Raw genomic sequence first — 10,473 nt, 5'->3', positions numbered from 1 at the left:
TTAATCATATAGGTAAATATTAGAATAAATATGTATATCTATAATACTACTTCTTTTCATATTTTCTATTAGTAAAACTTTTTTTTACATTATTGATTTTATTATGGTATTCAAAAACATCCAATTAATACAATAACTTTTTAAGATCTTCAAATCTTGTCCAATTTCTTCATAATAGTCTACCAAATTAATAAAAAAATATTTTCACCGAAGTCTTAAAAAAATTCTCTAAAAATTTATAAAAATATTTAATTTTTAAAAGAGTATATGTCAAAAATAATTAAAACGTTTTTATAGTTTTTATACTAATTAATAGATATTTTATCTTTTTTTAGTAATATAATTAATTTAAATCAACTAAAATTTATGTTATCTATAAAAATCTTTAAAAAGACATAATATAATTTCTTATATTTTTTTTTATCTACTAACTAATATTTATAGATTTTTTTAAATTAACATATATTAATATAAGATTAATATGGATATTGGTTTTAATAACTAAATATTAATTCTTATAATAAAAAATAAATCAACTAAAATAATTACTTCTATGATTTACTAAGATTTTATTTTTATGACTTTTTTCTCTAATAAAACTCTTGTAACTTATAAGAACTTCTAAATTCTTTTTAATATTTAAATAATCAATTAAAATCTCTAATCTTAGTATTTTTGTATATAAATAATTTAAACTTGTATTCTTAACAATTCAACTAATTAACATGCATTAGTTGGACTCACATATGGCAACCATTTGGGACTATTTGTAACATTAGAAAAAGCCCAACTCTTACCTTTTATATGGTCTATAAAGAGAAGAGTAAAAAAAAGTTTCAAAAGTTGATACTACAATATTAAAAGAAATACAGTACATGAAGAAGAATACTAAACTTTGACTTAGAAATAAAGTTGTATTTGTTCGACACAATATGTCTCCATATGTAGCAATTTCTTTCATAGCCACTAACTCAAATGTTGCATAGCACCTGTAGTTCTATCGAGATTGGAACTAGAGACTAGGTTTCCAACACCAAAGCAGCACAAGACAAAGGTGGTGAAGATGGGGGTGTGTATGGTGCCACCACACTTAGACGGGCCCTGACGGAACTCGCCCGTCCTCCTTCCCTCCCTGGGTCCCGCCCGCCTTCCCCCCGTGCCTCGCTCTGAAGGGCTGACGGTGCGATTGTTTGAGAACGAGCAATAGAGCGAGTGCTGCTGCTAGTTGTAGTGGCGGTAGTGGCGGTAGTGGTGGTGTTCCTTGAACGTCCCGTCTTTGGTTTCGCACGACCCCCTTCACTGCCTCCGATGCTCCTTTCTCTTCCTCCTCGTCTCCTTCGTTTCCCCTAATGTGCTGCCTCCTCTGGGTTGTTGACATTTTCCTAGCTGCCTGCGTTGTCACCTCTGTTCCTGCTGTTTCTGCTGGATCATCTTTTCTGTCACTGCGCCAGCCCCTGCCAGAGGTGGCTATCGCTCCGGACTTTTCTTTCCTTAGTCAACTCAAGTTTGCCGGAGTTTAGGGTTGGTTCATTTCATTCACCTGCGAGAGCTAGTGCTGAGGGCTGGCAGAAAGAGCGTGTGTGCGGCGTTTGCAGAAGGGTTTCACTAGGAATCATTTTTCCTCTGCCCTGAACATGTGTCTCAGCAGATGTACTACTGGTGTCTGTTAACTAAGCTTGTTTTTAATATCCCTTCTGCAGGAAGTGTGACATTTTAAAAACATGCACTGATCGTTGGCGGGAATATCCATTCTTTGTCCAAGAATATCGTAGGTGGGATTAATGGCTCATGATTCGGGCATGGATATGTATGGGCAGGAGCCCCAACGAAGGTCAGAAATTTACACATATGAAGCCCCTTGGCCTATATATGGCATGAACTGGAGTGTTCGCAAAGACAAGCACATGCGTCTCGCTATCGGATCTTTTCTCGAAGATCATCGCAATAAGGTGGAGATAGTTCAACTTGATGATGAGACGTGCGACTTCAAGGCAGACCCTAAGCTCTCATTTGATCATCCTTATCCTACCACCAAAATTATGTTCATTCCTGATAAAGAATGTCAAAAACCCGACTTGCTGGCTACCACGGGCGACTATCTTCGCATATGGCAGGTGTGTTGTCTTTTTGTGTTTCTCTGTAATTAGCATTGTCCTTGGGATGCCTTCGCTTGGCAAGGGATTATGAGATTTACCTCTACAAGTTCTATGGAAAGCTTTTTGTCCGAACAGGTTTTGTGTTTTGAACTGATATGCGACTAACCTTTTCCCATTGTTTCATTTACTTGCCATCATTTAGGAGGATTGCAGAGCCTAATTTGATTTCTAGCTTTAACGTTCATTCCTTGTCACCTATCTTCTTTATCGAATATCCGAGATCTGTTGTTCCCCTGGTTGTGTCAATATTTGTGGTGGAATCAAATATTCAATCGCAATTGGTATCTCTTTGATCAATGTCTTGGGGAACAGATCCATGATGACAAGGTGGAATCTAAAAGTCTACTCAACAACAACAAGTATAGTGAATATTGTGCCCCTCTGACTTCGTTTGATTGGAACGAGGCTGAGCCCAAGCGACTGGGAACATCAAGCATTGATACCACGTGTACTATTTGGGATATTGAAAAAGAGGTGGTGGACACCCAACTTATAGCCCATGACAAAGAAGTTTACGACATTGCCTGGGGAGGTGCTGGTGTCTTTGCTTCCGTCTCTGCGGATGGTTCTGTCCGTGTTTTCGATTTAAGAGACAAGGAACATTCAACGATTATATATGAGAGCACACAACCCGACACGCCTCTTCTACGATTGGGATGGAACAAACAGGACCCTCGATACATGGCTACCATCTTGATGGACAGCTCAAAAGTGGTGGTTCTGGATATCCGAGTGCCGACTGTACCAGTTGCAGAGCTGCAGCGGCACCAAGCATGTGTTAATTCTGTCGCCTGGGCTCCTCACAGCCCTTGTCACATATGCACTGCTGGAGATGATTCCCAGGTACTTTATTGAAGTCAACCAACCGTTGATTTTTCTTCTACGTGACGCAAATAAGATTGGGATGTATGCTCATCTTTGGAATTCTTTTCTATCCATCTGCTCTTCGTCTACTGCCGCAGCATTCTCTTACGTGCAATTTCAACCTTGCACAGGCTCTTATTTGGGATTTATCATCGATCAGCCAGCCTGTAGAGGGCAATTTGGATCCAATATTAGCATACACTGCAGGAGCTGAAATCAATCAGTTGCAATGGTCTTCAACACAACCTGATTGGGTTGCCATAGCCTTCTCCACCAAGCTCCAGATACTACGTGTTTGATGTTTGCTATTCGTCTTCATCTATCGATAAAGGTTATGATTAGCCACAGGGAAGTATCTTTTGCAGATTATTTATATTGAGATCTGTCGTAGACTATGTGATATATTCATGAAGGCTGGGATTTGAAATTTCCCTTCCGGGAGATGTCATGTCAAGCTTTGCTCTGTTGGGTCCCAGTAGCACAGTTTATTACAAACCTGTAGTTCAAAGAGTTACCACCTGAAACCATTGTATAATCAGGTAACCTTTCCTTAGATAAGCAAACCATGATGTCCTCTGTTGTGAAGCTTCAACAGAGGTTTCTTTGTTGTTTGGGCTTGCAGGCTGTAATTCGCACCTGGTATGGTTTCAACCTTTGAAGTTAGATGTTGACGCTGTACATAAAGGTCAGAACCGCATTTCCTTGATACTCTTGGTCTACGTGTTTTAAATATTTTCTGAAGTGCAGGTGTTAGCTGAGGACATAGAAAACTCTTAAATTTGTCCGTGGAATTTTATTTGGTGCTGCATCTGTCTGCTTTTTCTTCTAACACAGTATAGTCTGGGTCTACTTCTCAGACACTCACTCATCCATCTACTTTGAGTACAGCATTTTGACGTAGAGAATTACAAGGGCGTGGTGGACGCCCGCATGGCAGTGGACGCGGTGTAAGCGTTCGCACTAGGGTAGTATTCACAGTTCTGAGATGTTAGATGGGTTGTACTTGCATCTACTGTATCTACCCTTGTTTTTCAAGTATTGTCTTTTCTACATATGGCATGTTATGAACCTGTGTATTTCTATCATAAAAATGGTACCATGCTATATTATAACTATTTGTGAAAAAACCAATAATTGATTAGAAATAATTATGTATATATATATTTATATGTGATTCATAACACCATTAATTTATATAACTCACTGTCACGCACGAAAGAAAACGTTATTGCCACCATGATCGTCAAAGGTATCAGTGTTATACTGTTCTTGATCTACGTACTTGTATGTATTGGCAGTGCACTTGAAAACATCGAACATGCTAAGCTGGATAATATTACTACCTCACATGACACATGACCCACTATTTAATGTCATACAAGCTATAGTATTTAGAAGTTGACCATTATATTGACCATTATATTGGGAATTGCTCAAGAATATCGGGAAATTACGAATTGAATCCCAACTTAGTCTTGTTGTGGGATTCAATTCATATGACGGTCTTTGTTGGAATAGGTATCCAGTTGGTACCTGGTACTGGATGGACAGGAAATTCAAATGGCTCTCCGAACCAAAACATTTTAATGGATCCTGAACCTTCAATTCTGTCTAATTGTCCAAAAATGTGTTACTTTCTTGTTTTATGTTATTTATATCTCATACCGTTAACCTAGTCCCAATTCGTTGCCCTTAGTCCCAATTGGTTGCCCGTCAATGAGTTGCTCACAAAATCTGAGGTAACTGCCCTGCATCTATGTCTATAAACAAGCCTCGATGACGGAAGGATGAATTAAAAAGGTCAGATTGCCAACCGTTTACTTATTCTTCTGCAAAATTCACCAAGATAGGTGAAAAAGTTTTACTTTTGTTGTGAATACAATTTTTACATAATTCATCTTCAGTTGGGTATTATTATTTTTCCTTAATTAAGACTATATTTATCATTATTATCAAACAACTTGATGGTAGACTTGGTTTTTCTTTTATTATCATTATTTTTTTATCAGCTCAATAATAGTTACTATTTGAAATAAATCAATGGTATAACTCGGGTTACTATTTCCGAATACTTACTAATTTTTAGAGCATTATAGCTCCATGCACAGATGTGGTTTCAAAATATATTACTGCTTTCGATAACTGCATTTAAAAATGAAAAAACTGTGTAGAATCTAAATATCAATTAGATATCAGAAATGGTTTAGTATAGGATCAAGGATAAGATTTAAAGATTTTAAGCCAGAAGTGATATGGAAAGATAACATGATAACTCCAAATCTGAAAGTGGGTTTAGAAGTAAGTAAGAAAGAGAGTAAAATACCTGTGAAGTGTGTAGGTTCATGAGGTCAGAGGGAAGTGGGCACAGGGGTAAGAGCGAGAGAGAGAGAGAGAGCATGCAGGATTTAGCAGGGTGGTGGTGGATTCTGTTCCCCGCTTCCCACTCCCTTTCTGTCCCCCTCTTGCTCTCTCCCTCACTCTCTCTCTTTCTCTGTATCTTTGGTGCTCAGTCCGTCCGTCCGTCCGTCCGTCCGTGAGTCGATCGCTGGCTGCACGGGTGGTGCCCAGCCTCTTGTTCTTGCTCGTGCTCTTGCTCTTCAGCTCCGTGGTCGACGTCGTCGCCGTCGTTGCTGTGATGTGCAGTGCTGTGCCGTGCCCCGGTGTTGAAATTCCAGCTCTTCTCTTCTCCGCATCCCCTTCGCTGCCTCTCTGTGCGGGATGTGCCTCTCTCTTTTTCTTTCACCCCCCTTCCTCTCCTGCCCTTGCTCGCCTCCTCCTCTTTTCTCCCTCGTCCCACTGTAACCCTAAGTTGCTCCTTGTCTGGAATTTTCGACAGTTCCATGAGGCGGCTGCTCTGCGTTTTTACTCCTTCTCTGAGTGTCGCGGCATCGTTTTTGGTCTGTGCTACAGCCCCTGCCAGATTTTCTATCTCTATGGACCTTGCTACCCTCCGTCTACTCCAGTTTGGTAGAGATTAGGTTCTGCCAATTTACTCAGCTGCTGAAGCTGGCGTTGAGAGATGGCGAAAAGAACGTGTATACAGTTTATTTCAGAGGGATTTTAGCATATAATTAGAGTTGGGTACCGCAAAGTTCATGGAATCAGATTGCGGTAGCTGCTGTGGCCTGTTCCCGAAGCGGAGAAGAAAAGAGTCTAAGCCAACTTTGCTCATTGACAAACATTACTCTAAGGAGCATTTGCTGGGTTTTACTGTCGAGGAAGTCGAGAAAGCCACTCAAACTGCATCTAAGAATGGTGTTAAGTCCACAATCCCCATTTACCACTACACACCTCCTTACTGCAACACCCGAACTTCATGTACCGATGTTCCAAAAGGTTCACCAAGTCAGCTTGGATCCTCATATATTGGTGTTCAGTATGAAACAAGCGACGAATTCCGAACTGGGCACAGAGCAGCTAAAGTCACTCACTGCGTGGTTCGTTCAGAGGTACAAGATTGCATGCTTTGGCCTTCAATGTATTGATTCATCGAGTTTCTTAAATCGCTACCATAATTCCAGTGTGCGTAGTTTCGATATGAGGAAGAATGTTTTAGTTCTTAGATACCATCTCTCTCTACCTCTATCTCGCATTCCTTTTTGTATTGTACTCATTGTTGTGTGTTTCTCGAGTCCAGGATTCACACGGCAACAAGATGATTAATGAGTATGTGCGAGAGCGGAAGATTGGGACCGGCAGCTATGGCAAAGTGGTGAGCAGATACTCCCGGTAGTAATGTGCTGCTTGTCATAATGAGAGTTCTACAAGGCACTTATAGTGGAAATTGTGAGAAAGACCGATTTTATATTACATTATGTAGAATTTTGTGCATTAGGTTTAGCTTTAATAATTCATTTAGCTGTTGTTTTGGGGCAGGTTCTACATCGAAGTCAAGAAGATGGCATGTTTTATGCACTCAAGGTAATTGACGTCAAATTTATTACAACGAGGGTTTATTATTCTATTTTCAAGTGGGTCTTTTGTAGCAAGATTTGTGTTCGGAGAGTTGGTGTGGAATTTATTAGAAGAGTTGTGTGTACTTAAAAGCCATTGCAGAATTTTTCGTAGGTTTTGCTTCCCACCTTACCATACATTAAAATACTGGAACAAGGACCCTAGGCCTGACCTTCTTTGAGTATCGTGTATTTTAGAACGTGTTCATAACTCCCTTTTAAATAGTGCGGTTCAACTTGATAGTGGGTGGTTTCCTTGTACAGATATTTCATAAGTCCCGTTTGTGCAAACTACGAGTTTCGCCAACCGAAACTGCTATGATGGATGTGCTTAGAGAGGTATTATTTTTGGTGACCTATCAGAAGTCCTACTAGACGTTTACTGCACTAGTACTGTCTGAGGATCTGTAATGATTGGCATTTTGTCTAATTTCATTCTCTTCATGAAGATAGCATTGCAATTAGGTGGGCATATATGTTCACATTCTTATTCTGAGAGGTGTTTTGAGAATCATTTAAATTCAGATGACATCATTATTGAAGCTTTTGCATCATTTGTAAAATTTATCTGGGAAGTTGTTTGTGGTCAGCTATGGATGCAGAGACAGTACCCTAATGTACTTAGCATTCTTTACTATTTTCCTTAAAATTTGGATCCTTTCACACTGGCTTGCTTTAAGCAGGTTATGATAATGAAGCAGCTAGATCATCCGAATATTGTCAAGTTGATTGAAGTTATTGATGACCCTCAGAGTGATAACTACTATATGGGTACATTCTCATTTCTTTAAGCTGTCCAACTTCAGCATTATTTTCAATTTTACTTAGAACTAAGTTAAGTAGCTTACTTAAGAGGTTTGACCTTTTGAATGAATTTGAATATGGTTATCCTCGTTGGAAGTAGTATGATAAACGTTGTGGTTGGCATTTGTGGAAGTACCTCTAGCGGCTCATCAACTACAGTTTTTAATTTTCACCAGTAAAACACTTTTACAAGTCGATGTTCCTTTTCATACAACTGCAGTGAGGAGAGTTGCTTTTGGTACTATGCTGAAGTTATATATCTTATTGAGCTTCATCAAAATGTTCTGCAGTTTTGGAATATGTGGAGGGTGGATGGATTTTTGAAGGCTGTGGACCAGCAGGAGGAATAGGAGATGCTCGTGCCCGTCAATATTTCCGGGATGTTGTTGCTGGCCTCATCTACCTACACAAAAATGTATGATCACACGATGTCTAATATCGTGTTGCCTATTTCTGCAGTATTTCCTTCAATCTTAGCGGCCTTGGACGTTTGGTTGGACATTGTAACATTGATATGTTTTTGTGGTATGTTCAGAATATCATCCATGGTGATATTAAACCAGAAAACCTTCTGGTCAGTTCTGATGGCCACATCAAGATTTGTGATTTTGGTGTTAGCCGCAAGTTTGAGGTAATTTTGGGTTCTCTCTAGAAAGCTCGTGTTTGTTTATTTGTTTCATGATAAGATGCTTCTGTAATTTTAAGAGGAAGATTTTCTTTATTGATACCAATTGAACGTATTTTCAAAATTCTTCTTCATTGCTAAACATGTTTTTTTACAGGATGGAAACGATGAACTACGAAGGTCCCCAGGGACACCTGTTTATACAGCTCCAGAATGCTGTTTAGGTGAGGAGTTTTTTATGGCTATCATTTGTATTTGCTGTCATGGACAAGCTAACTGATTTCGACTTGATTTTTTGATTATGTACTTAATTGATGTGACCTCCAACGATTTGAGGTATTACTTTGAACTTTGCATTGAACTTTTCGAGCAACAGGATTGACATATCATGGAAAGGCAGCGGATGTGTGGGCTTTGGGGTGTACCCTCTACTGTATGGTGTTGGGGTCCTATCCTTTTAAGGGGGATAATTTACAATCTACGTACGACAAGGTATTTTATCACCTATCTTATTGGAGTGCCTCGCATTGGCCTGCTTCTTAGTGGAAACTTACATTTTTTAATTTTTTATGCTATTTTATTCTTTTCGGGTAACCGTTCGTCCTAGTGCAGAATATTGTTACTATTTATTTGTGTTACCTTTTACATCTTGATCAAGATGTTAATTCTTGAGTTGGTTCAGATTGTGAATGATCCTCTTCATATTTCTGGTCACGTGGAGCCAGATCTTGCTGACTTATTACGAGGATTACTCTGTAAGGGTACGTTTTTGTTATAAGCACCAGGTTTACATTTTGTGGGCTCAGATAAGCCACCATGAACTATATGTAAAATGTCGTAATCTTCTTGCTTCTCTTTCGACATTGATTAAATGTTCAATTCCGGTTTTTGATAAAACCTACCTCAGACAAAGAAATTTTAGTGAGGAATCTCTTGGAATTTGTAATGATTTGTATTGCACACAAGGAACCTGCTGTCATTACCATGATACATGCTTATGCTGAGTTGGTTGCAGATGCTACTAAGCGGCTCAGTTTGGAGGCAGTAGCCAACCATTCGTGGGTTGTGAGAGGGTATGGCCCTGTACAATGAAAATACGCAGAATTAGTCTACTCTATTTGTAGCAATCTCTGTAAGGTTGCCTTCATGCATCTCTTCTGCCACTTTCTGCGAGGCATTAAAGATGAATTGTAAGGCTTTGAAATGTTCAAAGCATTTTAAACCTCATAGAAACTAGGGAAAGCTTTATCCAGATAGCTACAAAATTTTAGAACATTTTCCAATCCTTTTGCATAAGCAACTGTGCATTTGGACATGATAGTCTTATTTTGTTTCAGGTTTGTAGTAGAGTAATTCTCAGTTCAGTATTTGTATTCTCTCTTGGTGGATAGCGTTGAATAGCAAGCATTTAATTTATTTTACCGCAGTATACTTTATTCAAGCTGACTTGCAGTATGTCATTTAACATCATTTTCAGGTGTAGGAAGCTTACGCTTTATGTCATGCCCAAAAGTAGCTCATGTAACATAATGACCCCGTTTTGAATTCCAGTTTATATCCCCTCCACAAGAACGGTTGACTTATCTGCCTTGTGCATGCATGACATTGTAAAGAAAAATTTACTTGTGACAACGCAAATGGTTAACACCACTACTGTTTTGACAATTTGATGGAGCATGGTTTTTGTTTTATTTTGAATTACTAGGTATCCACAGATATAATGAAGAGTCTCTTACCATTGTTGGTTCACAGCAATCTTTACTTGTCAAAACCGTCTTAGAAAATTTAAGATCTATATTGAATGAGACAAACTTCAATACGAACGAGATGTGTTTAACTCGGACCTTGGGCGTTCGTCTTCAACTTGGACACCATGAACATTTTGAGGTTAAATAACTCAACTTTACACCCCGATACCCCCAGGAGGTCAACAGAACACCATTCCAATTTTCGGACTTTTTGGTCATTTTCAAATTTCATTTTACCATGAAAATCTACTCGTGAAGTACTACAAAATCCAATTATGTCTCTTGGAAGGATCCACACGAAAGAGCACAAGTCATGCACACAA

The 10,473-nt window shown here is 38.9% G+C and overlaps 2 protein-coding genes across 7 annotated transcripts; both read left to right on the top strand.

Moving 5' to 3' along the window:
• Positions 1 to 1,105: 1,105 nt before the first annotated feature.
• LOC112274962 (WD repeat-containing protein LWD1) lies at positions 1,106 to 4,072 on the top strand. 6 transcript variants are annotated; one of them, XR_002967600.3, is made up of 5 exons: positions 1,199 to 1,463; positions 1,701 to 2,114; positions 2,469 to 2,999; positions 3,152 to 3,705; positions 3,909 to 4,072. XR_002967600.3 is itself a non-coding variant. In XM_024504851.3 (4 exons), exons 2-4 carry the CDS (start codon positions 1,782 to 1,784, stop codon positions 3,317 to 3,319), a joined length of 1,032 nt encoding a protein of 343 aa, XP_024360619.1. In that variant the 5' UTR covers positions 1,106 to 1,463; positions 1,701 to 1,781; the 3' UTR covers positions 3,320 to 4,072. The 6 variants fall into 6 exon arrangements, 3 of the variants coding, with proteins under 3 accessions (XP_024360619.1, XP_090102470.1, XP_090102471.1); XM_024504851.3 differs by having other exon boundaries at positions 1,106 to 1,463; positions 3,152 to 4,072; XR_016500164.1 differs by having other exon boundaries at positions 1,209 to 2,114.
• A 2,041-nt stretch (positions 4,073 to 6,113) lies between these two features.
• Positions 6,114 to 9,974, top strand: LOC112274961 (serine/threonine-protein kinase GRIK1). Its single transcript, XM_024504849.3, has 11 exons — positions 6,114 to 6,469; positions 6,658 to 6,732; positions 6,897 to 6,941; positions 7,238 to 7,312; positions 7,657 to 7,744; positions 8,068 to 8,192; positions 8,313 to 8,408; positions 8,560 to 8,626; positions 8,779 to 8,894; positions 9,085 to 9,163; positions 9,418 to 9,974. Exons 1-11 carry the CDS (start codon positions 6,116 to 6,118, stop codon positions 9,492 to 9,494), a joined length of 1,197 nt encoding a protein of 398 aa, XP_024360617.1. The 5' UTR covers positions 6,114 to 6,115; the 3' UTR covers positions 9,495 to 9,974.
• Positions 9,975 to 10,473: the final 499 nt, after the last annotated feature.

Source organism: Physcomitrium patens, chromosome 22 (assembly GCF_059467195.1).
Source record: "Physcomitrium patens ecotype Gransden chromosome 22, ASM5946719v1, whole genome shotgun sequence".
NCBI classification, from domain to species: Eukaryota; Viridiplantae; Streptophyta; class Bryopsida; order Funariales; family Funariaceae; genus Physcomitrium; species Physcomitrium patens.
The sequence above is the reverse complement of the archived record's forward strand: the minus strand, read 5'-3'. Positions and strand labels throughout refer to the sequence as shown.

Excerpts from the sequence above, each read along its gene's own strand:
- LOC112274962 (XM_024504851.3), top strand. The coding sequence starts at position 1,782 with ATGGCTCATGATTCGGGCATGGATATGTATGGGCAGGAGCCCCAACGA. Across the intron at positions 2,115-2,468 it reads ACTATCTTCGCATATGGCAG|ATCCATGATGACAAGGTGGA; the intron begins GTGTGTTGTCTT and ends CTTGGGGAACAG. Across the intron at positions 3,000-3,151 it reads CTGCTGGAGATGATTCCCAG|GCTCTTATTTGGGATTTATC; the intron begins GTACTTTATTGA and ends AACCTTGCACAG.
- LOC112274961 (XM_024504849.3), top strand. The coding sequence starts at position 6,116 with ATGGAATCAGATTGCGGTAGCTGCTGTGGCCTGTTCCCGAAGCGGAGA. Across the intron at positions 8,627-8,778 it reads AGCTCCAGAATGCTGTTTAG|GATTGACATATCATGGAAAG; the intron begins GTGAGGAGTTTT and ends TTCGAGCAACAG. Across the intron at positions 8,895-9,084 it reads TACAATCTACGTACGACAAG|ATTGTGAATGATCCTCTTCA; the intron begins GTATTTTATCAC and ends GAGTTGGTTCAG.